At 42.2% G+C, this 27703-nt stretch overlaps 1 protein-coding gene across 2 annotated transcripts in view; it reads right to left on the bottom strand.

The window, feature by feature from the left end:
* Positions 1-4955: 4955 nt before the first annotated feature.
* Positions 4956-27703, bottom strand: part of LOC120900094 (WD repeat and FYVE domain-containing protein 3-like) — a 323997-nt gene continuing 301249 nt past the window's right edge. Inside the window, exons 15-16 of one of the 2 annotated variants that reach the window (XM_040306684.1) lie at positions 6528-6665; positions 4956-6442 (exon numbers count right to left, since the gene is read on the bottom strand). In XM_040306684.1, the coding sequence (XP_040162618.1) occupies positions 6333-6442; positions 6528-6665 (248 nt within the window). In that variant the 3' untranslated portion in view covers positions 4956-6332. The remainder of the gene's footprint in view (positions 6443-6527; positions 6666-27703) is intronic. The other variant, XM_040306681.1, reaches the window with a different exon arrangement.

Here is a 27703-nt window from a genome sequence, read left to right as displayed (position 1 = left end):
CCTAGGGTTTTCCAAAAAGTTTTCCACAACATACTTACGACAGGACAGTTTGCAATAGATTGGAAGAAGCAGTTGTTAGTCCTGATACCAAAGCCAGGGAAGACTCCAGGGGATTTATCAGCCCTAAGACCACTGGGACTGATCGACGTACTGGTCAAAGCACTGGAAATGGTAATTCTCGATCGTTTGACACCCTATACAGAAGGAGAACACGGATTATCAGAGCGTCAGTTCGGTTTCCGCAAGAAGCGCTCCACGGTTGATGCGATACAGGCGGTACTGGTGAAGGGTGATGCTGCCTTTCAACGGAAGCGATGTGGGGCTCGTTACTGCGCGATCATCACCATCGATGTGAAGAACGCCTTCAACACTGCTAGCTGGGAGGAAATAGCAAAAGCTCAAGAGCGCATGAAAATCCCCTTGCATTTGTGTCGGCTACTGAGAAGCTATCTCAGCGGGCGCGTTCTACAGTATAGCACGGAAGAGGGAACAAAAATAGCTACCATCACTGCTGGCGTACCGCAAATATCAGTACTTGGCCCCACTTTGTGGAACATTATGTACAACGGAGTATTAACCCTGGCCCTACCCACAGGAGCTGAGGTCATCGTGTTTGCAGACGATATTGCACTGACTGTCGTAGGAAATAGTGTAGAGGAGGTCGAGTTGCTGTCTACGGATGCTGTCGGCAGGATTGACGATTGGATGCGAGAAATGAAGTTGGAAATAGCACACGCCAAAACGGAATTTATTCTCATAAGTAGCCATAAGGAGGTCCAAAAAGCTCACATAATGGTAGGCACTAAGCAAATAGAATCAATAAGAAGCCTGAAATACCTTTGAGTTATTTCTGTACATTTAAAAAAATATATTTTATAGCCACTATACACTGTGCTACATGATGCTTAGAAGGTCGTTTAAGCATCAAACATGTTCAAATTAAAAAAAAAATTAGATTAGTGTTACACGTTCTCCTACGCTTGTTTTAAATAGGCTTCTTCACCCTCAACTGGCACGGGCATCGAATGGTCTCATCAGCAGCGGCACGAAATAAAATAAACCATCAATACACCGATAACACTTTGAATCCCAAGCCAACCCAACCAGCTTCTCCCGCATCGTCTCAAGGTCACACACAAATTAATAAATGCTAACGCCCACCAATAACAATACACAACCGCAATGCACATATGAGTATCAACGCATACACCGCAACAGCCAATCAGATGGCGGTGGAAGGCACGGGCAGAAGCGCAAGGCAAGTAAGGCAAGGCAGGGTGAGGAGGGAGAAGAAGCGGACGAAAAAATGGGTGCCAATATTTTTAAAATTTTTGACCGTTTTTTTGTTGCTCCGCCGCCATAAATAGTTCATCCATTTCGCCAACAGATGGCGCTAACCCTGCGACAGCCTGCGCAGGAATCGCTGAAGTCCCGCGCGGGAGACCAGCCAAAATCTGCGATGGCTAGCGCAGGCTTTGGTACATTCCCGCTGTGCAAAGCGACGGAAGGCGTTATGGCGTTCTGAGAATTTTATCATGCCTTCCTTTTCTCTCATACGGCAAATTTGTCGAGCAGCTCGTCGAGCTACCCGTCCCTGGCTCCGCCTCATACCCCTCGCCTGAGCGCGCTGTCGAAAGTTTGGATGTGTTGGTGCGTCAGACGGCCAATCGCTGTCAGCCGTCGTCCGTGCTTTTTCCCTCCATAGCGCTATCTCTTTCTCGCGTGTGGTGAATGCTCGCGAGCTGTTGTGGCGCCAAAAATGCCGTTAACAAACATTGGGGCGATGAAGTTGCATTTTTACAAATCAAACCAAAAAAGCGCAATGAGTTTAATCGATGCAATGTAAAATTGACTACGGAATCGCTAGCGCACGATAGAGGGTTTCCTGTGCATCGCGCAGAACTCTAATTCGCTCTAACACGTTTCTAACACTAAGCTTTTGCTTTCGTCTGTTGTGGATTAAATAGATATGCTAAGCATCCTGCGCATGGTTGTGAGTGTGCGTGTGTATGCAAAACTGTCGCCAAATGTAATTTCTTCCGGAATGTTATGATCCATCGGTCAAAGAAAGGAAGGTGTTCATGAAAGGCGGAAAGACGAATTGAGGCCCCTGTAAATGGTAACTGATGACCGGGAAGAGGGGGTACTAGCACACTGCTGATGGGAGATAGATTGAACGGTATACTTAAATTGCAGGCGGATGGAGGGGGGGTGGCCATGGAACCCCTACGATCATCGGTCACAGGCCCTAAAATTGTTGCGGCATGAGGGGGTGGGGGGGTAGGAGAGTACAGATGGTTCTCCAGCCACGGGGCACCAACGACCATCTTTCCGGGAGCCCTTGTCGCTAATACTCTGTCCACTTATAGACATACGGCATACTACAGACTAGAGATTTTCCGCCTAGTCCGCCTACCGTTAGGTCCACCGCTGGTTCATGAGGGTGTTTTTTTATCGTGGAGGTGCATCCTTCCCCCTGCCTGCAGCGTATGCATCGAGCAGGAGACAGTGTGGCAGTATGCAAGTTGCACGCTGGATAGGAGCGGGCCCGCGGCACCGCCATCATTCCGCACATCTGCATTCCGCACCCGTCGTGGGTTCTAACCGCGTATGAACCGTCCGCCGTAGCAAGAGGTGACTATCCGGTTACGTGGTACTCAAGTCCTGAAAAAGCCGGCATGATCGCGTAGGGCATTACGCCAATAATAATAATTATTGTAATAAGAAGAACTTAGCATAGCAGTCCACACCCGGAGAAGGTTTTTGTTTTGACTTTAATGCTGCTGGGTCTACTGCTGTGGCGCGACAAATGCACGGAATACACTTGACCAAAGGACATGAACCTACCGATCCGAACCCATTCCAAGGCATTGCTGGTCAATCGGCGTCACGATACCGACAAGCCAACAAGCCACCAGATTCTGGACGGACAGGTGCAGCACCATACGCGCACCGTAAAAAACAAATCCAGAATCCTCTTTTGTATGAATTTAGCTCAAGTTTTGTTTCCACTTGCGTCCGCTAGCTTAATTAGAAATAAATGTGCAATATATCACACGCACGTTTGCTTACATCACGTGTTTTTTTAATACCCCCAACAGCAGAGCCGATCGCAAAGATGCGAATGCCAATGGTTGTGTTGTCTCTCAGGTAGCGAAATCGAAAATGCATGGACTTTGTAGCCGCAGCGGATGAAAATGTACGCATCAGAATCAAATAGTTTTGGGGTTTCCAAACGCACGCACACACACGAATACGCGCGCGCAAACTCTCTCTCACACACACAGACACACACACACACACACACACACACACACACACACACACACACACACACACACACACACACACACACACACAACCACGCGCGCGCGCACACATGCATGAATGCGCGCACGCCAGCACGCACGCACGCACACACAAACACACGCACGTACGCGCGCCCGCGAGCATAAAAGCGCGCACGCCAGCACGCACCCACGAAAGCGCGCTCGCGAGCACGCACCCCCGAAGTCGCGCAAGCACGCACTCCCCACCCCACAGGACCCCCCCCCCCTTCCACGCATGATCGATTACGGCTACCTTATCGGTAGAACGGTTGGTTCAACTTTCTTGTAGCATCCTCATCCTTAGCGCCGGGCGGGGTGGGGGATCGCGACATGATAGAGTGAACGGCCACTTTCCCCGCGCTGTGTGTGTGTGAGTGACGAGACCCGAAAACTCGAGATAGATTTCGGCACATTTAAAAAAAAAATTATTGCCACTATACATCGTGCAACATGATGCTTAGAAGGTCGTTGAAGCATCAAACATGTTCAAATAAAAAATTTTAGATTAGTGTTAGACGTTCTCCTACGCTTGTTTTAAATAGGCTAAATAGGTTTTTTTTGCTCCGCCTAAATGGCGCTAGACTTGCTCGACACAGCGCAGGAATCGCTGAAGTCCAGCGCGGGGAACGGGCCAAAATCTGCGCTGGCCAGCGCAGATTTTGGTACATTTTCTGCGCTGGAAACTGCTCGAATTTGCGCAGCGTGTTTCCTGCGCAGGAAACTACTCGAATTTTCGCAGCGGGAAAGTGGACAAACAGAGAACGCATAGCAACTTAACACTAAAAGCGCAGTGAAGGCAAAGATCGACCAACGCACCCGTTCCTTGGCTAGAACAGTTGAAACTTTCCAGAACCTTTGTAAAAACACTTAAAGCGCAGCATAGGCACAAATTGACAGACACCTCGCTCCAATACAATGTATGAATTGCACCTCATATCAATAACCTTTAATTAGGACAAAAACACATTCCAAAACCAAAATGTATGAAACCCATTGAGTATAAATAAAACCAATTCCGACCGTGGTAAGTCAGATTCGTTCGGACTGCCAAGATAGGACGTTACGCTTCCTAATACTTCGCCTTCCAACTTATTTCAAAAGTTTAGTTATGTCCCCTTACCCAAGTTAAGGCTTCTAAACTCCAATGTTTCCAGTAAGGGAAACCTCCTAAATTTTTCTATGATCGCCTGGACGATCAAGTGTTGAAAAGTCCGCTTCGAACAAAAGTGTTATTTCGCCTCGGCTCATGTCAGTAAAAACTGACCTACCGCGACGGTGCTTGAGGTACAGCTGTACGATCATCACATGGCGACCGTAGCTATCGCCTAACCCATTACAAGACGAAGGAGGCCAATCGACTGAAAGTCTCTATTAAAATACAATTGGCCCGGCTAGCCTTGTAGTCTTCGTATTGCTTAAGAACGACTCGGGAGAGTGTCCCACAGTTGTGAGATAAAGTGTGAAACTCGGTATCTGTTCGACTCTTCCAACGACCTTGGTGTTTGTTTTTCTGTTCTCGTCTTTTCTCTAAGGAGTCACAAAGTCCTTTCTCCCTTCTTCCAAAAGTTCACAACACTTTGCGCATTATTTTTAAAATTTGCGTTATTAATTGCATTGCATTCATCAACAATAAAAACAAAACGATGATTTTTTGAATGTTTTCGTATACAATCATCCTACCAACTTTTATTATGAATATAATTTAACGTTAGATTAGATCTGTCAACGTTATCTACCGTGATTCCCGACAGAGCATCCGTTACCAATCGAGCCGAAGTCAAGCGTTTGATTTTTTAGCGTCACAATAAAAGAATAATATAAGACTGCTTAAGAAAACGCCGCGACTGCTTAAGAAAAGCAAGAGTGCTGTTGCTATAGTTTGCAACATTCATTAATGCTCTACAAAAGTCTATTTTCCGCTTTCAAATAAATATTATTCGTAAGATATTGCGCAACAGTTAAAATAAACATGCCACTAAAATCGCCGGGGTTTTCCACCTTATTTTGTCCCATTCGTTATGTGTACATATTTAGACATGTTTATTATTACCTAACAGTTTCTTATGGTGTAATAATTAATAAACGTCATAATTAGGTATTATGAAGCTTTATTAGCAACTCAATAAAAAATCGACTTGAGATCCTATCAACCACATATAAATGATATCATGGCCAGTTTTCTTTACATTAATAACAGGGCTTCTAATGATGAACGCTAATAATAATTTCTTACAGGGTTGAACGACAGTAAAGCAAGGCTTATAGCTATAAGTTGAAATAATTTGGTGTAATCAAGTTTAAAAATCTACTGACTAGCTGAGTTGTTATGATAATAAAATGGGTCTTTTGTTCAACGTTATTTGGGTATATGTAAACGTCTATGACTCCCTTTAGAAACATTACAAAAATTTGATTTCATCACTGCTCCAAATGGCCAAAGGAAGAGGACAAGACTTTTTTCGATAGCAAAATGAGCACCTAGATTAATTATTTCAAGCACCTATAACACATATTTGCTTCATCAAGACCTGATTCACATGAAACGCATACGTACGAAACTCTTTTAGTACATTTTTTACATACTGGTCTGTTGCATGTTCATTCGTTAGCACTTTTGCCCTCGTAATAAAACATTTGAACCTGGCAGCGCTGACAAAAACCTCCAGCATCTGACATAGGCAAGTTAGCGTTGGCGCTTTTATTTAATAGGTAATCTTTGGCAAGTTCTTTGCCTTGCTTGAAAAGAAAATAGCATCTAGATATATTAATATATTTATATATTGCCTATGGGACAATATGTCCCGTTTAGCGGTTCTAAGTAGGAAATGATTTTTTAAAGAACCGTATGGGTCAAACAATTGTGTGTGGGCGCAATCGAAAGATTATTAAAAATAAATAAATGTCATAACATTTCAATGGGCTGTCACGACGGCAAGCGGAATAACACACCTTTTTCCATCCCATATAGTTAATATGTTGTAGGTACGATGAACTGCTGTACTCTTAATGTTCTAAACTAGAGCCTTTATTTACTTCTTGAGTTACTAGCCGGGCTTGACAACCAGATGATGAGTCTGCCACACTCCAAGCATATACTCGTCCTCGGGCATCTCCTGCAAAAAAAATGAAAAATGGATCTTTGTCTTCAGTACACCTAGGACAATGTATGCTTTGTGCGTAAAATAATATTTTTCTTACCAACATATAATGTGTGATGGTCCTTGGAGATGGCTAACGCGGTAATACTTGCAGGTTCTATATTGTTCTTATAATCATAAGCTGTATGCATCGTCAAATCCGTTCTAAAAACAAGCTTTCTCTCCCACGCCACGTTGCCTGAAATAGAAAGAAAGACATTACTAATAACTTCAGTGAATATGTTTTGTGCATTACTATTCAATACACGAAAAATACTACTTATTCAATATTAGCAGGTATCGCGAATAAATGAACACATTTCAACACTCGTTTAAAGGTCTTTTTGGTTTGACTAACTTCATTTTTTGTTCATTTTTGTTAAAATAAACAATCGTCAAAACCAAGGACTGTGTAGAAAGGAGGTCCAATAATGTAGAACAATTTTACAAGCAGCCGAAAGTTCATTACAATAGTCTGAGTTCTGAAAACCCTTTAAGATTCATTTTTTAAATCAAATTTTATGATGTGAAGCCCGTTTAACACTTTGACCGCCAGCCTGACGTCACAGTTTTTGAGTGAGCACGTAGCGCATGGCAAGAGAGCGATGAGAGCGACAGTTTCTCGGGCCATTGTTATCACTCTTTTGTTTCATTGCGATAAGCGGCGTAGCACATGTCGTTCTCGTTCTCTCTTTCCTACCTCATTCGTTCTCAAGAGAATCACTGAGCGTCAGATACAAAGCTGAGTGGTGAGCAAAGCCGTCATACGAAATCATATGACGCGGCGCTTAAAGTGTTAAGGGTAAATGCAATAAAATTCTCAATTTCAATTTCAAAAATTTTACAGGAGGAGTATGTATGCCTCTAGTAATAGTTAATGTTTGAGAGTACAAAGAATTTTTATAGGGCTTTCTGCTGTCAAATGGCATCCAAGATGGCCAAACCAGTTTTGGCTAATATTTGACCACGTTCCTATACAGTCCTTGATCATGTACCATAAATGACTTTGACTAGCCGCTAACTGCGAATGTAATAAAAGATTTCCACAATTAACAACACTGGCACTGAACGTTTGGTGATACAATTTAGTCTAGTGTTCAAGTGTATAAGAGTTGTGCGCATAGAAATTAAGGGTAAAAGTAAGGCTCAGCCCTCTACGTTACGCTAGCGTTACGCGAGTTAACCATCCTATGTGTATGTGACACACCACTATATTCACTAATAGCTATAGCCTAACACCATATCCAAGTAAGATAAGCCATACACTCATACATACAAGATAAAGTTAGGATTAGATTTGATAGGAATAAAACTACGATGAATAAAGTCAGTAAGAATCTGGAACTCAAAGCGTTCGCATAATTTAATCCGAAAATATATTAACTGGCGCCCGAATAGGTTGTTTGTGTGTGAGGGAAGAGTATAAGTGCATATAAAAGTAGAGTATAAGTGCATTCGGCACGTGGCGAAGTATATTTTTATTGCAAATAAACGTGTTTATCCTTATTTAATTATTTATTTATTTATTTATTTGAATCAAAGTTATCGGGCAGTTTGCCTAAATAACTTAATGCTTACAGAGTACAAGTTTAAAGTATGGCCCTAGAACTAACTTGAATATGCTGACGCAGCTGACTAACGGATTGATTGAAATCTGCTGATAACCCTAACCTATTATACACATCAATCATTTTGAGCAGTGGATCATTGGCACCAAAACCAGTCGATCTAAAAGGGCTTCTTAGTAGCTCTCTACTTCTAAGACCTCTAGAGGGAGTAGAAAAGCAAATAAAATTTAAAATGTCAGATGCATCAAAATCTCCAATAAATAATTTATGCATAAAAGTTATCTGAGCCGTAGTTCTCCTATGCTGTAAAGTCTCTAAGCCAAATAGTAAACACCGAACATTATACGAAGGACGTGGAATTTGGTTTGACCAGGGAAGACGATGAAACATAACACGTGTGATTTTTTTCTGATTTTTTTCAATTTTATCTATGTAGGGTAAATGTACCAATAGTGGTGCAATTTGTAGTGGTACCGATGTGTTTTAATGGACTTAAAGTGTCAGAAATGACATTTTCTGAATATTTTAACACATAGCAATTGTAATATGTTTTATCTTCGCAATCATAACCATTTTTACCATGAAATACATCAAATTTTCGAAAAAATACAAATTTTTGTGACTGCTTCGTTGTACCTATAATGGTGGTATGGTTCCTATAGTCGTCTTATTGTGTTCCTATAGTGGTGGTAAACAAAGATGCATCAAAAACGGTGTATAATATCAATGAAACATAGTTTAGAAGCTGTTTTCGTATGAATAGCAAGGATTACTGCCATAATATTGGTTTCTTCCGTAATTTGATCGTAAAAAAATGTATAATGTTAATCGATGAAACTATTGACGAAAGTACTGCATCACACCTGTCGTCAACCTACACCCGGAAGAGTGTGCTTGATTTGAAGTCAATTTTTCATTCAGCCATATAAGCGAATTTTGGCCTGTTTTTGGTTAATTACCTACATAAAACTCATTTCTGTTGCTTATTTTAGTGAAAACAGTACGACATGTCGAAAATATCATCGAATAAACAGAAAACGACCTGTTTTTATTGATTTTATAACTATAACCACTATAGGAACATGCCTGTTTTGTGTACCTATAATGGCACTATGGTAAAAAAAACACTTAAAAATGCATAAATATGGTCAAAAGGCAAATAATTTTAGTAAAACAATAACATTTCATAACAGTTATATTGAAAAACTAGTAATTGCGTGGTTATATGGTCATTTAGAACGTTAACAGAAATATGAGTTTCGTTATGAAATCCTAAGGATTTTGGAAAAATGTTGACACATTTCACAAAATAATGGATTTTTCGGTGACAAAGTAACGGAATGGCCCCATTTAACTTTTAAACCCTTTGTAAAAGGCTAAAGAACATTTCACACTAACGTAAATAACTTAATTGCTTTTAATTTGCCGTATGAACCGCATTTTAGTGCAATACCACCACTATTGGTACTACCACCACTATAGGTACATTTACCCTATGTGATTTGATGGGGACACCAAACTACACTGGCAATTCCAGGATGGGACGGACTAAAGAACAGTATTATGTTTTTAAACTGAAAGGATCTTCAGAGTCGGCCGAGACACGTAAGACAAATCCTAACAAAAAGAGCTTTAGTGACGATAGTTTGATAATTGCTAGATAAACTAAGCTTACTGTCTAAAATAACTCCTAAGTCCCGAACCTGAGAAAAACGTGGAACGCTGTCTTCATTGATTTTGTAGTTATAAATAATAGGATTTTTTTTTCTTTGAGAATGTTATACAACTACATTTGCTAACATTGAGTAACATTTCATTATTAAAACACCATGCAGAAAAATAGTTTAACGAGTCTTGTAACATTTCACAGTCGTCAGAATATTTAACAGGTAGGAACATTTTTAGATCGTCAGCATATAATAACAATTTAACATGAGGAATAGCAAACACGACATCGTTAATAAATATAATAAATAGTAAAGGTCCTAATATACTCCCTTGAGGAACACCAGATAAATTATGGAATGTGGCAGATAAACTAGTTCCTATCTTAACGTTAATGCAACAATCAGTTAAATAACTTCTTAACCACTCAACAACATTTGTGTGAACACCATACTTTGATAATTTAGATAGCAATAGAAAGTGGTTGACCTTGTCAAAAGCAGCGCAGAAGTCAGTATAAATGACGTCAACCTGTAAGCCCTTGTCAATATAGGAGTGGCAAAAGTTAAGTAAGTATATTAGATTGGTCTCAATCGATCGTTTCGGCATAAAGCCATGTTGAACATTAGAAATTAATGGTGAAAAGGCTTGGAGCATATCACGAGACATTATCTTTTCAAACAGTTTACTGCACGCACATAACATTGAAATTCCTCTATAATTGCACACATTACTTTTGTCAGATTTTTTATAAACAGGAAACATCCATGATGATTTCCAAAGACGCGGGAAGCAGTTCGATTGCAAGGATTTGTTGAATAGTTTGGTCAGTATGGGAATGAGAGCAGCCTTGCAGTTAATGAGAATTGCGCTGGGAATATTGTCAGGCCCAGGTGCGTAGGAAAGCTTCAACAACGAAATAGCAGATTCCACTTCATCATCGTTGATTAGTGGTGTGCATAAATTAACCTCGTCATTAATGAAGGATAAAGCCGATGTTGAGTTAGACGGTATCGAGGAATTGTTGGTGTACACAGAAGAGAAATATGAGGCAAATGCATTGCAAAACTCTTCATCTCCGGTAATGGTGTTTCCCTCAAACTGCATCGAGGAAGGAAGTCGTCCACTGGATTCCTTATCTTTAGCAAATTTCCAGAATGATGTGGGATGTCTTTTGATATTGATTTCAATTTTCCTGACGTAGTTGGCGTAGGCGGTTCGGTTCAGTTGCTTATATATTTTTGAGGCGCGAGCAAAATTTATTTGATTAGTGCTGTTTTTTAGTCGATGCAGTTTTTTAAGGGCCCGTGATCTTCGACGTTTAGCCAAACGTAGTGCAGAATTGGTCCATGGTGGATGAGCACGAACATTAAACCGTGGGATGAATTGTTCATACAGTTCATTCATTTGAGAAGTAAATTCAGCCACACTGTCGTTGATGTCGTCATAATCAGCGATAGAGTCCAAGTTGATTTGGTTAAGTGCAGAAACGAGATCAGTGAAATTAGTTCGTCTAAAATTGAAATCTGCTTGACGTGGGGGTTGAGATGACGGTACACTGTATTGCGGGAGCGTGAAGTATGTAAGTAAAGCTGGATCAGGTTCAACAATACTTTCGATGCATAATTCGATTGGCCTCATGTAATCAGTAACTTTGTCGTTCGCAAACACTAGATCTAACATATTGTTATTGTGATTTAGAACAGTGTTAAGTTGGCGAAGACCTTCAAAGCTTAGTTCATCGAGTAGAGCTTGACTTGTAGGGGATAGTCGGGTAAGCATAAGATTCAGTGTCGGAAATTTGCCGTGATATCCCGTTGATTATCCGTGTGTAAGAGCTTCGTGTACGGGTTCTTTCATGGAAAGAAATACGGCTTCGTGCAACAACATTTGGTGACCCCGACGTGATTTATCGCGAGTGTACTGCTTCGTGTAAGTGTGTAAGTTATCATAAGTGCTTCATCCATGACGACACCGGGTGATAACGAGCACAGCATCGAGGTAGCTAACTGCGTCAGCTAACTGCGTTGGAAGGTGCAGTTAAGGCAAAACTCGATGAGGCTCGCAAAGGAAAGCTCTCTAAAATCATAGCTTCCATAAAAGCCGAAATCCTAGAGTCACTATGGAGCGACGGTAGAAATACTCTCCTGCAGCTCGAGGGTCTCGCGGGACCACATCCAAGACGGGTCCCCTTCACCGAGGCGTACGCGACAGCAAAATGCGCCTTGGCCGAGCTGCCAGCACATTTGCGACGCCAGCACTCAACGCGACGATGCTGCCGGCCACTGCAAAGAAGAACCATATCCCACGGTTAGACCTACCCAAATTTTCTGGATCGCCATCGGAGTGGCCCGCGTTCGCAGGGCGATTCAACAAACGCGTGAAAACTGGGATGACCTTCCAAGACGCGTGGATACGTCTTGAGGAACGCTTCTACAAGAAGCGCGTGGCCCAAATTGACAGCAGCGTCTGCAACGGCATTGATGCGGCTTATCGACGCCGTTGAAACACCAACATCTTCAGTGCGCCAGATTGCTGGCAAAATGGATCAGGCCGCGTAAGCAGTGAAGGACGGAATGATAGTGAGCTTCGTTTTGAGCAAGAAACCGCTGCTCAGATCACTCGCCGCCTGGATTCTCAGCAGATCCCTACGTGGAAAGTACTCCGCAACGAGCTAGATCAGTTGACCAACACCCTCTACTACGAACCAAAGGCCAAGCCAGGAAACAACTTCCGGACGGAACGTCCCGCTACGAACCACGCACCGGCGTAGACGGAGTGCGCGATGCTGTCCGCTACTGTGCACGCAGAAGGCCGACATGCGAATATCGGAGCAATAGGCAATAGAAACCAATCATGGATGGCGGTGCGACGGTGTTATGCGTGCGATAAAACAGGGCACGAGTCCACGTTGTGTCCGGAACTGCGCGTGCGGTCGTTTTTGGAGCGTACCAACTAATGGCCTTAGGTAAGTGCATCAATTGCTTCTCCCGACAGCATGCTGCAGCAAAATACCCTTGCGAGGAACGATGCCAAATATGCTCCAAGAAACACCATACGATGCTGCACGTCGAAAGCAATGGGAGTGAGAAGTGACTATCAGGTTATCATCGCACCCCATTCACCATGCCCATCCGTTCCCGCTCATCATCGCTTCGTGGATGCGCAGTGCCTGATCGTGTAGGTGGTGTGCCGCATGGCCCTCGCGCGGTGGCCCGTTCCTGCTAACCATCGCTTCGTGGATGCGCGGTGCCAGCTCGTGTTGGTGGTGTGCCGCATCCTCCTCACGCGGTGCTACGTTCCTGCTTCGTGTCGCTCCGTGATCGTACTGTGCCGTCCAGTGAATGCACCGTGCGACCTCGCACCTACTCCGGTCCTCATCATACCTGAGCGGTGCTACGTTCCTGCTTCGCGTCGCTCCGTGATCGCACTGTGTCGTCCAATGACTGCACCGTGCGCCCTCGCACCTGCTCCGGTCCTCATCGTTCCTGAGCGGTGCTACGTTCCTGCTTCGTGTCGCTCCGTGATCGCACTGTGCCGTCCAGTGACTGCACCGTGCGCCCTCGCACCTGCTCCGGTCCTCATCGTTCCCGAGCAGTGCTACGTTCCTGCTTCGCGCCGCTTCGTGATCGCACGGTGTCGTCCATTGACTGCACCGTGCGAGCTCACACCTGCTCCGGTCCTCATCGTTGCTGAGCGGTGATACGTTCCTGCTTCGTGTCGCTCCGTGATCGCACTGTGCCGTCCAGTGACTGCACCGTGCGCCCTCGCACCTGCTCCGGTCCTCATCGTTCCCGAGCAGTGCTACGTGAGTGACGACATTAATTTTTGATCTTTGATTGTAAATAGAGGACTGCACTTGTTTATATCTTTTTGCCAATAATGTTTTCCTCCTCCGAATATTGTCCATCCCAGACGAATCTCCTGAGCTACCGGCTGGTGAGGTTTTCCGGAGCGATATCCAATGCTTTGAGTATAATAAGCATGTGGGAGACCTAATAAAACTGTGAGAATGGCATCATAGTAACTTTCTAAATCGATATTTTTGAAGTGTTTGTACATCTTGCTTAATTTCTTAGCATCTACAGTTTGTCTGGGGAGGTCGAGTTCCTTCACCGAGCGTAGATTCTTGATGTTGAGCATTTTATTATTTGGCCCACGTACCCTCAAAGAAACAGTTTGACTATGTGGTTCGTCTTGTATGTTTCCATTCGTCCACGATAATTTAAGAGGCATATTGGGCCCTGTTAGTTGCAGCTGTTTTCTTACATCATCAACAATAAGACTTGTTGCTGACGCTGGATCCAACAAGGCAAATGTTTTTATTTCCGCACATTCGTGATATAATGTGATCGGTATGATTTGATAGTAAAGCTTTCTGTCCTCTTTGTGGAAGTTTAATCTTTGTGGAGGAGTGTATGATGGGGATTGTTCCTCTTTCCTATGGAGCAACGTATGGTGTTTTTGTGAGCAACGTTCCACTCTGCATTGAGCAGGAAGGCGGCAGCTAACTGCCTTATGGTTTTTGTATTTGCAGCAATTAGTACAAATGCCCTTTTGGGTTAACAGTTTCCATCTCTGCCATACTGGCTTATCTATGAGCTCTTGGCATTGAGTTGTTTCATAAGCCCTTCCACATACCAGACAATGATTGTCTTTAGAATACATCTTTGGCTGTAAGTGGGCATTTAAACGGTGCCCTCGAAATTTCTGACCATTTTCATTTGCTACCAACACTGCCGCTAGGTCCTCGGTTGGTTTTATCCATAATGCCAGATCACTTAATGTGTGAATCTCTTGATCATTTAATGTTTTTGCAATCCATTTATTTCTCAGATCTGTTGATAGCCGTGCTATGAGGTCGCTTAGGAGCCTCTGATCATTTAAATATTGTGTTCTCCCCAGTAAATTCATATTATCTACCATATTATTCAACGCGTTGGAAAACTCTATTATTGATGTTGGATTTGCTATTGAAATGTGCCTGAAAGCTGTGAGGGCGTAAAGCAAAGACTTGTAGACGCTTTCGGGGTTACCATAAAGTTTTTCTAATCGGTCGATATTTTTTTCAAGATTATCAGGACTTAACATGAGACCACTGACTGATTTTAATGCATTCCCTTTTAAGTATCGCTGTAATCTATTCAGATTCTCCAGCTTTGAAAAATTTCCTTTCTTAGTTGTTTCATCAAAGGCCGTTTTAAATCGAGACCATAGTTTATAACTACCATCAAATTCAGGAAGTTCCATAAGCGTACTTTTGCCAGCAGAAGAACTAGCAGTTAGTGCACTTACAAGTCTGTTAATATTTTCGGTAAGCGACATATTTTCCTCGCTTGTTTCGGGTTTCAGAGCCTTATCGCTTAGCAATTGTTTTGTTTCCTGCTTTTTTGATTCTATTATGATTTGATCTTCAAGAGTCTTCTGCAATCTTTATATTTCTTCTTCTTGTTGCTTCTGTGATTCTCTATTTCGTTTTTCATTATCTATCTTTTCCTGCAATAATTTCTCTGTTTGAATTAATGCTTCACGCATTTCTTTCCCGTCGTTTGCGGCTTCGTTTAATTCCTCTTGTAACCGCTCCAAATCCTTTTTATTGTTATTACTTTGTTCTAATTCTTTCTCTCTTTTTTCCTTTAATAATTCGCAAAGTCTTTGTGATTCTTCTAGAGCCTTCTTTATCTCCTTCCTTTCTTCTTCAGATTTCTTACATTTTGAACATACGAAATTCTTTGGGGTACTCTTTACCCCCAAACAACTCAGGTGAAACCACCTGTCGCATTCCGTGCAACTAACCTGTTTCCCCCACTCATCTTTGTTAGTACAAAGTTTACAATGACCGTTTGGATTAGTAATAAATTCCATTGTTACTCACTCAGCGTTTGAGATGCTTTCGTATGCCGTATCACGGATGTCCGCTTGCTGATGATGCTAGTCGATCTGGTGGGTTCTTCTCTGGTCCGGCTACTGCTGTATAGTCGTCTCTAGTAGGTTGGATGCTTTCTTCAGTCACGTTATTGCCGGCCCCGCTCTGCTGCTTGGAACGTCTGCGATCGCTGTCTGCTGCCTGAAGTCGCTGGTGCACTGACCGTTATCCGCTCGCTGTTTGTTTTGTTTGCCGGCCCTGGCGATGAGTCGCTGCTTGCTGCTTGGTGCTTGGAGACGCCGGTGGACTTGCCGCTTGTCGCTCGCTGTTCGTTTTGTTTGTCGGACCTGACGATGAGTCACTGCTTGCTGTCCGTTCCGAACCGAGTAAGCCTACTCGTTGTTGTTTAATTCGATGTTTTTAATCAGCTATTTCCATTGAAACTTAAGCTGTTTGTTGTTACTCGTTGTTTTTATTTCGTTGTCGCCGACCTTGCTGTGTAACCACCGAATGGTCACTACGTTGGCGTAGCCTTTTGCTGATTTGGCTTTTTGACGTTTTGCCGTTGGTTTGTTTATATCGTTGTCGGTACCCTCCGTGCTCTTGTGTTCGCTAACGGTTCTCGGGTTTTGTTTATGATGTCACCTTATTCTTATGGTGTTTCGGCGGTCGTGCTTAGTTATGCACTTATTTGCCGTTCTATTCCACTCCTGGTGTTGATTATAATGCTTTGTGCACTTTCATTCGCGGTGTTTCGGCGGTCGTGCTGGTTTACGCACCTTGTAGCCGATCTATTTCACTCACGGTTGTGATCCTTACTATTTCACTCACTTTAAATCGCGGTGTTTTGGCGGTCGTGCTGTTTTACGCACTTAGTTGCCGTTCTACTTCACTCATGGTGCTTCGGCGCTTATGCTGGTCTGAATCACGTGCTATTAACTACGAGGAGGTCGTTAGTTCCTCTCTGTGTTAGTTCCTCGATGTGTTGCTCCGTCGCAGCGCCCAACGCCGGTGCTTTACACCGAGTCGGGTATATTTTTCCTTCGTCGACCGGAGAGTGCCTCCGACTATTAAGAAACGAGCGATTCTGAGGTTTGTGTTCGAATGCGCTTACATTATTTAGGTTTTCATCTCTTATATACTATTTAGTTGCTGGCCGCATATAGGTCAGCTAACTGTAACTATGACTATTTTGATAACAAGTTTTATTTATATTTAATGCGACATGTACCTATGGTTTATGAATTGCGTAAGTTACTTCCTCGTTTGAACCGTGAGAACGGTTGACTACCTGGTTATGTTTGTTGCGTTTCTGAAGCGCGCGCTATTGCTTGAGGCGTGTTTTGCTTGAACTTTGTTTTAACTTGAGGTGTTTTTACTTGAGGTGTTTTACTTCGCTACATCCGCATATATGCTTTTACTTCATAATGAGGTCGTACGCAACAGTGTGAATTCCCGAGGCGTTGGTTTGATGTTTGTTGGATCAACTGCATTTTGAAAAGGTTGATTTTTTGCTCGTAATGTTTCCACTATTCTTATAGGATTTGTTTGCACAACTTTCAGATAGTTTTTAGCTACATTTTGCCTAAATCTTCCACTCAATTTTATTCTGCTCAATTTGTCAGACATGATAGCTTCTTTTGTTGGTACAAAAATATGACAACTAGCAACTATTCTTCCAACATTCTTTTTATAATCCTGACGTGTCGGCATTAAGAGATTATAGTTTTAACGAGCGTAAAATTAGACAGGATGGTCTTATTGCTTTTAGTTTTAAATAGATCTAAAAATCAACTGTTTTTATAAGCTCTTTACAGCACATCTACAGTGCAATTAAAATCACCCAAAAAAACAACAGTGGGGGCCTTCACGATTCTAGTTAGTTCTTTGTTTGGAGTTTGACAGTTGGAGGCTGAAATCATGTAAACACTCCATACAAAACCGCACAAAAAAACTAGCCTGCGATTTTCAGTCTAGAAAATTTTAGCCTTAAAGCTAGAATTAGATTCGAGTACCTGCTCGAAAACACGGTGTTGTTTACATTTATCCCAAGGTGCATCAGGTGGTGGAATCTGGAATCAAAGTGTATGTAGTCCAGGTGGTCTCATAGCATTTTTGCATAACCAATTTTGAACATCACTTTTTGACAGAACGAAACTTTTGCTCAAATAAGCTTTCTTGACAAGGAGGCTTGACGAATATACAAAATACTCTTCAAGTCTTCATTCAGAAACAGAAGTGATAAAAATCAGCCTTCTAAATTCATACACCTTGGGATAAGCCCACCTGTATATTATACTCAATTAGATAGCTGCTCGAAAACTGCTATACGATGCAAACAGCTGACAGGCTGAAATTTCAGCCTACGAATTTCAAACGGAAAGGGCCCCAATTTTAGTTTTAATAGATGGTTTTGTAGGTGTTTTAAAATGTTTTAAAGATGCTCGCATTTCAAAGACTGCTTAGCAAGTAAAAAGTGTGTATTACGACACTTAATTCTTAGGCCAATCATGATAATACTTTGATAAGACATGTTTAAGTCTAAAAAGCGTAGGAAATGTTCCTTGGGTTGTCCGTTATAATGACGAACTTTACGAGATGTACGGGGTTGGCAGGTTGTACGCATGGGAACGGACGACTCAATAACGTCCTGATAAAGTCATATAGACTCAATAAAGACTAAATAAAGTGTATTCTAATCAGCCGAACTGAACCGAACGCCTAAAAAACTAAAAGGCTCGAGTTTATTACTGGGTATGCCGAATGTTCTAGTTATCTACATTCAACCTTTTTGCACATTTTCGTCAATCTTTGGAGATAACATTTGAAGCAAACAATTGTGAAGTTTTAATTATAAGAACAGATGAACTTTCACAATGAAACAACGTTCCGGAACGTAAGAGTAAAGTTCTTAGTGAGACCATCACTCCGTCTGCGAGGAGTGCAGACGTGTTTTCCGCGAGGCTCTAAGCGTTGTGATAAACACATACAAAAGTCAGAGTTCTAATTGGTAATAAAAGTGAAACCTATAACCAAAGCGACTAAAGTCGCCCGACCCGTCAACATGGGTTGTGGCAAAGTCTCGTCAAAGCGAAGACGAGAATGTAAAAATTCCTTTATCTACATTCCACCGCTTGAGCAAACTCAATACGGAACAGGTGCAAATGGTGTCGCCTAACACATATGCACTGCTTGAAGACGATAAAGAAGAGCATCCTATGGATACACATACGAGTAAGCCTAGCTCGACGAGTAATAGTGTTAGTATTCCTCCAATCAAGATTGTGTGCAAGTCATTAGGAGAAGTGCACAAAAAAGTCATCGACGCAGGAGTAATACGTTATCACACCAAAGTGGCAAACGAAGGTAATACAGTATCGGACAGAAAGATAGAACCCTGGTGTTTTCAACGCAGCATGCACCCGTTGGGACAGGTTTATGTGTGGTTTGTGTGTTTGTGTGTGTGTGTGTGTGTGTGTGTGTGTGTGTGTGTGTGTGTGTGTGTGTGTGTGTGTGTGTGTGTGTGTGTGTGTGTGTGTGTGTGTGTGTGTGTGTGTGTGTGTGTGTGTGTGTGTGTGTGTGTGTGTGTGTGTGTGTGTGTGTGTGTGTGTGTGTGTGTGTGTGTGTGTGTGTGTGTGTGTGTGTGTGTGTTGTAGTAGTAGTAGTAGAAAGAGAGTGTGCTTTTTAATGTGTATTTGCAAGTGCGCGGGTTTTTGTCTGAAGAAACGTAGCTTGACATGGTTTCATATTGCGTTGAAAGCATTCTGTTTATGTGTGTTTTCATGTGAAACAGCGTGTGTTTACACTTGGATATAAGCTAAAGTTTGCATCGACAGCAGCGCTTGTTCCTCGGACGAGAACGCAGGTGTGCTGTTTCATGAATGTGAATGCGACACCGGTGCGAAATGAAAACGCGCACAATAGCAATGAACTCGGCATTCCCTCACAGGTGTTTCTCCAGTGCACGCCATTGAAAGGCCTTCGTGCATCCCTGCGTTGAACGTTGTGTGCGCATGGAAAACTTGGTGCGGGCATGGAGCTGGTGCGCAGTTGTTCTTTTCAATGGGCGTTTTTTTTTTCATGAGCCAAAGTGAATTTTCACACATACCAACTGGCAGAGGATCGTACAAGCAAAATAGTACTCAGCGGGCTGTACGATATGCCTACGGAAGAGGTAAAACATGTGCTAGAAGCTGAGGGCATTAACCCGGTGTCAGTGCGTCTGTACACACTGTTTTTTTACTTCACACTTCACCAAAACACACCAGCGCACGAGACTTTGACGAAATGCGCACCAACGCACAAACATTGCGCGCGGGACTTAGAACGAAACGCGCACAACCATCTCCGGCAAAGCGTCGCGCTGTACTGGTTGTTTTGTACGCGTAGGAGGGGGGGGACATACGTAGCGATGGTTCAATGCTGTAGTGTAAGCGAGACAACACGATGTGACGAGCAGATCCAAGTTGGTGAGCTCGCTGAAAGAAGACACACACACATTCACAGACGGCTCGTCAAAGCACGGTATTTGTATTGGTGTTAGTGAAGCGCGCGTGTAAAACAGAATGCGAACTCTCATCGCAGCGCGTTTCTCCCTGCTTCCTCAAGCTTCCTCATACCCCTCGGCTTGAATCACTCAAAATTTGGGGTCTCATTGTTTGCGTGGAATGGTCTACTGCCAACACACAAACTAAAATGTGTTAACTGTGAAGGCAATCATCCAGCCAACTTTTGGGGGTGCCCAAAGCGACCAACAAAATCAAAAGCCAGTGCTGCTAAACTACCCGCATCGAGAGAATTTGTATTCGAAGGAAATGCATTCCCTGTGCTCCCTCCTACGTCAGCGTTCAAAACAAATAAACTCCCTCACATAGAAGCGAATCAAACAAATAGCAGTACGGAGGATTTGTTTAATGCGACTGAATTAACAGTCATAGTTGGTGAAGTATTTTGCAAATTACGCGCTTGCAAGACAAAACACCAACAAATCACCGCGATATTCGAGGTTGTTAGTAAATTTTGTTTTGCTAACTGATGGATCATATTCGAGAAATAACTATATCATACTGGAACGCAAACGGTGTTTTAAATAAGAAAATTGAGCTATAAAACTATTTAAAGAAAAAAGATGTTGACTTAATGATTATAGTAGAAACTTTCTTAAAACCGGGACAAAGATTCAACATTGCTAACTATAGCACATGTAGACTAGATAGAATCCTAAATGCCAAAGGAGGGATTATAATACTTATCAAAAGCAACATTGCTTTTAACCTTATGAAAGCCTTTAAAATGGAAATTATAGAAACAATAGGAGTTCAAATTAAGACATCTAAGGGCCCATTGTCAATAATCGCAGCTTATCATCCTGGCTCAAACACAGTGATGCGCAAATTTAAAAACGATCTAAGAAATTTAACTAGACTAAAAAGTAGCTTTCTAATATGTGGTGACTTAAATGCTAGGCACAATATGTGGAACTGTGCTTCAACAAACGCAGCTGGCAAAATATTATTTGACGAATTGCGCAAGGGGAAATTTTCGATTTGTTTTCCTGACACACCTACTCATTTCCCTTCAGAGTCTATAAGAAATCCTTCTACGATTGATATTACACTAACAAACAATTATCATCACATTTCCGACCTGAAAACCAGTACAAATTTCACTTCTGATCACCTACCAGTAACATTTTCTGTATTAAACGAAAAGATCAATCTTAAGCCCGACAGAACACCTCATGATTACACCAAAGCAAACTGGCCCTTATTCAAACATAGCATCAATTCTAAAATCAATCCAGGTGAAATTTCACATGACAGAATACATAGTCAAGCTCAAATCGATAATATGATAGAAAAACTAACTAACACTATATGATCCGCGCTTGAAATCGCAATACCATCAAAATCAGCAGGAAGGTATAACTTAATAACCCCCCCAGATATCATAAAGCTTATAAAAATTAGAAATACGTATCGTAAACGATGGCAAAGACACCGACTTAATAATACATTAAAACAATCATATTATTTTTTGAAAAATCTTATTAACATTAAATTATCTGAGCTGCGAAACAAAGCATGGTCAATAAACCTAAATTCAATGAATAAGGACAAACATAATAAAACCAAACTACGGAAGTTTATTAAAATCATTAAAAATAATCAAAACGCAATACCGGCATTAAAAAGCAATGATCAAACGCTCATAACGTCAAACGAAAAATGCAAAGCACTGAAAGATGTTTTTAAATCTGCACACACAGTAACAGCAAATTTTACAAGCCCAACCGAACGTCATGTGAAAAAAACCGTTAAAAACTTTCCCAGTACCATCAAGAACTTATGCAAAATAACTTATTCAAACCAAAAGATGTTACACAAATTCTTAAAAGATTCAAACTGAAAAAATCATCTGGTATTGACAACATAATTAACTGCACACTCAAAAAGTTACCTCCAAAAGCCATTATATATCTAAATACCATTCTCAATGGTTGCTTAAAACTTGGCTACTTTCCTAATGCATGGAAAATAGCTAAAGTTATCGCGATACCCAAACCAGGCAAGGACCACAGTCAACCAGAAAGCTACCGACCGATTAGCCTTCTTAGTTGTCTAGGAAAAATTTTCGAAAAATTGTTAGAAAGCCGAATGGCACTCCATACATTCAACAACAACATAATCCCGAAAAGTCAATTTGGTTTTCGTCCCTCTCTTTCTACCACACACCAACTCCATAGATTAACAAACAATATCGTACATAACAGATGTAATAGAAAATCAACCGGCTTAGTTCTTCTTGATACTGAGAAAGCATTTGACTCCATCTGGCATCAAGGTTTACTTTCCAAACTCATCAAACTAAATTTTCCCAGCTACTTAATCAATATAGTAAATTCGTTCATTTCAAATCGCCAAAACAAAGTACATATTTTAAACAGTACATCTAGCACATATACGCCAAAGGCAGGTGTTCCTCAAGGCAGCGTTCTGTCGCCTTTACTGTTTAATATATATACCTCAGACATACCCCACATGAAGAGCTGTGAGCAATTCTTTTATGCTGACGATGTTGCGTTTTCATCCTCAGCGAAAAATCCAAAAACAATAATTAGAAATTTAAATACTGCTCTGAAAAAATATAGTAACTACTGCACAAAATGGAAACTTAAATTAAATGGAAACAAATCTGAAGCTATCTTCTTCACTAGGTATACCTGTGCTCGGAAGCTTCCAAGTACTAAACTAACAATTAACGATTGTGAAATTCCTTGGAAAAATCAGACTAAATACCTACGACTAATACTAGATAAACGACTGACATACGGATATCATACAGAAAATGTTACTGTAAAATGTGAAAAACTATTTAAAATTCTGTACAGTTTTCTTAACAGGAAATCGAAATTAAATTTCGAAAACAAAATGCTGTTGTACAAAGCATGTGTTAGACCTATTATGACATACGCCTCACCCATTTGGTCAAATTGTGCCCAGTCACACAAATTAAAACTACAAAGAGCCCAAAACAAATTTTTGAAAGCTATCCTTAGAGTCCCTCGGTGGTACAACACAGCTGCATTACACATCGAATGTAATATTCCCACAATAGTGGAAATATTAGCCAGGTTGAAATCAAATTATAACGCAAAGTGCACAACTAGCCCACTGCAAATACTAAGAGAATTGAACTCTTAAAAATATAATTTTAGGTTTACAATTACTATTATTATTTTTTATTTTTATGGTAAGGCCTGTACAAAGTATCAAAAGCAGCAAAAATTAGTTTAAGTCTTGTATTCAGCCAAGCGGTTTTCAATTCCAATTATATTTTTTCCCCTTAACCAAATTGTTCCTTAATTTAGCTTTTGTTAGAAATATTCTAAGTCCTTCCGGCCAAGATTGCCATTAAGATTAGAATTCAATGAGGAGAGAACATAGTTTCGTACCCATTATCGCGTAAGATTTCAAACTGTTGTACTTACTAATGAAATTTAAAAATGGAAATAAAAGAACTAACTAACTAACTAACTCTTAGTGAGCAGAGTCGCAAATCTTCTCTCGAACCTGTGGTGAGAATCCTTTGATTGAATCTTCTATATGTATGAAAATTTCGTGTCACGATGTTTGAGGCAAGCAACCTCTGAAACTGCTGGATAATTTTCAACAAAACTTTGCATAGGTTGTAAGACTTACATCATTTTCAGATGTTACACTAAACTTAATTTAATTGCAATTTTCTAGCTCCCATACAACGGACAAACTCGGTGTGAAGTGCGGTTTACACTGGCGTTGAAAACCCACAAAACAAATTCGAGCAGTTTGCGAGCTCGCAAGGGACCTCGCAATCGCGATAGCGTTATAGCGCCAGTGTCCTTGCATGAAGGCAGGTTGTGAGGGTAAGCAGTTTTTTTCGATCATAGTTTAGCAGTTATATTTAGAACACAGCATATTAGAGCTAATAATAGCCTGCTAATAATAACACAGCCTGCATTAGAGCTAATTATAGGCTGCTTACTTACTTACTTACTTATCCGGCGCTACAACCGCTTTGCGGTCTTGGCCTGCCTCAGGAGTGTCCGAAACCGCTCACGGTCTCGCGCCTTCGTCTGCCAGTCCGTTATCCCGGCCTTAATGGCGGACGCCTCCACGCCATCTTGCCACCTCAATTTGGGCCTACCACGCCTCCTCTGTCCTTGTGGACGGCCTAAAAAGACTTTACGCGCTGGGTCGTCCGTTTCCATGCGTATAACATGGCCAGCCCACCGGAGCCTGGCGAGCTTTATACGCTGTACGACAGTGAGGTCGCCGTACATCTCGTATAGCTCGTCATTATAGCGGCTCCTCCATTGTCCTTCCACACATACGGGGCCAAGTATCCTTCTAAGCATCTTCCTCTCGAACGCGGCTATAAGGGTTTCGTCAGATTTGGACAGTGTCCATGTCTCAGAGGCGTATGTGAGCACTGGTACTATTAGAGAAAACCTCACGAATGTTCGGCTACGTGGTAAAACTCGTTTTCTTTCCCGATAATTCCAAAAACTTGTGCCGGTTAGAAAAATGAATGCGACTCGTTCAAATGTCCGGTTGCTACTGTATATTCAATTGTCAAGAGTTCATTACATAATTCATTTTAGTTCATTCTGTATCCTTATCTATGCCTATGAATTCATTTCCTATCTCTAAATTTAGTTCGAATTTCGAATTCGAACTAATTCGAACTAATAAATTCAAATTACAATCTCTAACAACTATATAGGTACTATATAGTCCCAGCTTCGTCCGTCGCGACAGGTTCTTTGAGGTGAACTGCTTTTTCAGGCTGTAGAATGACCGGTTGGCAGCCAGCATCCTTGCGCGCAACTCAGCTTCCATGCTATTGTCGTTGCTGACCTTTGATCCCAGATAGGTGAATTGTGGGACGACTTCAAAAGTGCGTTCACCTATCTGCACGTCACGCTTACGTAGATTCTGATTATTTGTTGGCGGGCCCGCTGATATTGCCACCATCAGTTTGGTCTTTGCCTCGTTTATCTGCAATCCGAGGTTCTCTGCCGCCTGCTCGATCCCTTGGTAGGCTTCTGCTACATAGGAGAGCCGCAGACCAATGATGTCTATATCATCAACGTATGCCAGGATCTGGGTTGACTTATAGAAGATGGTTCCCGTAGTCTCCACCCTCGAGTCACGGATGGCTCTCTCTAGCGCCTAGTTGAATAGGAGACAGGCAAGCTCGTCCCCCTGGCGCAGACCCTTGGTGGTAGCAAAAGGTCCTGAGAGTTTTCCATCCACCCTCACCTGGCATGTGACGTTGGTCATAGTCTTTCTAACTAGCCTTATCAGTTTGGCCGGGATTCCAAATGAGCTCATAGCGTCGTAAAGTTTTACCCTGGCTATGCTATCGTATGCGGCTTTGAAGTCTATGAAGAGATGGTATGTGTCGTTTTTGTATTCAGTCATCTTCTCCAAGATCTGCCGCTTGGTGAAGATCTGATCAGTGGTTGATTTTCCGTTTCGGAATCCTCTTTGATAGTTTCCTACTATCTCTTCGACGTGCGGGACAAGGCGATCCTGAAGGATCAGGGAGAATATTTTATAGGCGGTATTCAACACCGTAATACCCCTGTAGTTGTTGCAGTCCAACCTATCTCCCTTCTTGTATATGGGGTAGATGATGCCGAGATTCCAATCACAAGGCATCGATTTGCTATCCCACACCTCAGTAACAATTTGATGAATCTCGTTTTCTAGTCGTGCACCTCCATTCTTGACCAGTTCGGCTGCAATTCCGTCGGTTCCGGGTGCCTTGTTATTTTTTAGCCGACGGATAGCCTTTCGTGTTTCTTCTATGCTAGGTGGCAGTAGCATGACATTATCTGCTAGTGGCGCTTCTAGCTGTTCGCTAAACTGGTCATTGAGTAATTCATCAAAGTACTGAGCCCACCGCGAGAGGACCTCTGACTGGTTACTGACCAGATCTCCATCCTTGTTGCGACAGCAGGTTACCTTAGGTACAACGTTGTTTCGGTGACCTGCTATCGCTTGGTAAAACTTTCGTGTCGGTCCGTACGCCTCTCTGGTTTGCTCGAGTTCCCGCATGTTTTGCTCTTCCAAAGCATGCTTCTTGGAGCGGTGAACTCGTTTCTCTTCGCGTCTAAGCCGTGAATATTCCTCTGCGCATGCCCGCGTTCTATGCCGTTGCTGCATTGCTCGGTATGCAGTCACTCGGTTCGGTCACTTGTCTGCATTCATCGTCGAACCAGCCAGATTTGGTGTTGCCACGACGTGGTGGGAGTATATTTCTTGCACAGTTTATTATTTTTGTTTTTAGAGCGTTCCACCTCTCGCTCGTAGTTTCGTATCTGTCTTCTGGTAGTAGAGACTCTTCTAAAGCGGTTTTGAATTCCTGTTGGACAGCAATGTCCCTTAGAGAGTCCGTGTTGAGCCGAGCCTGCGTGTTTTCTCCGCCCCCATTGGCGCGGGGGCGGGCGATTCTACAACGTATCACTAAGCAAATAGGCTGCTAATGACTTGAAATGTTAATTTTTTCCTTGTGAAATCCTCAAAAAGGCCGTTAGTAATCATTTGACGAATCACTGTGAACAAAAAGATTCTTTCGATAAAAAATAAATAAAAGCTAAAACTTAAATAAATTTCAAGCAGGACCTACTGCTCGCAACCCTGGCAATGATCAGCGGGAATCCTTGCGATGTACGATGCTGTCACAAATATCTCAAATGAAAAAGCAAAGATGGTATGCTTTAGTTATTTGAGAATAATTTATTTATTTATTCATTTATTTATTTATTTCATATATAACCGACGGACCATCGTGTCTAATCAGCAACATTATAATTAAATTAAGGAGCATATAAATAAACATCTAGTTATAAGCAAACATTAAATGTGACGTAGAAGCAATTTCTCCTTCAACGTGGAAGTAAACATACTAAAATCGAACAAATCTAACACTTCATTGAACTCGATGGACCTGGCGATGGTTGTTGCGGGTACGCGGTACACGGAGATGGAAATTAGATCTAAGAATCCGACTGGGAGCGAACAAATTGATTCTGGCTAGTAATGCCGGGGAATCGATCTCTCCGTTAAGGAGCCGGAATATGAAAAGGCATTGGGCGTTTTTGCGTCGAGAGCAGAGTGGTTCAAGTCCGAGAAGCAGACACCGCTGATGGTCGGAGCCGAGCGTGGTGGGATTGCCATGGAAGGAGTCGAACCGCGTACTTGGTGAGTCTCCGTTGAATGGCTTCGAGGTGATTGATGTCACCAACGCCAAGCGGGCACCAGATCGGGCAGCAGTACTCCAGGCACGACCTTACGATGGCACAGAAGATCGACTTGACGCACATGGGATCGGTAAACTCGCTACAGGTCCGCGTAATTAGACCAAGTAGATGATTTCTCTTCGCTACAACGCTATCAATGTGAGGGCGAAATGACATCTTCTGATCGAGTAGCATCCTAAGATCACGGATACATGTCGTGCGAACCAAAGCCGTGTTGAGCATAGTGTATGTAAACGGGGCAGTGTAACGGGCTCTGCTGAATGATATGCACTGGCATTTATCAGCACACACTTGGAGGGCGTTTCTGCTGCACCTGCTGTCGAGATTCT

The sequence above is a fragment of the Anopheles arabiensis genome, chromosome 3, assembly GCF_016920715.1.
Source record: "Anopheles arabiensis isolate DONGOLA chromosome 3, AaraD3, whole genome shotgun sequence".
Taxonomy (NCBI): Eukaryota; Metazoa; Arthropoda; class Insecta; order Diptera; family Culicidae; genus Anopheles; species Anopheles arabiensis.
The sequence above is the reverse complement of the archived record's forward strand: the minus strand, read 5'-3'. Positions and strand labels throughout refer to the sequence as shown.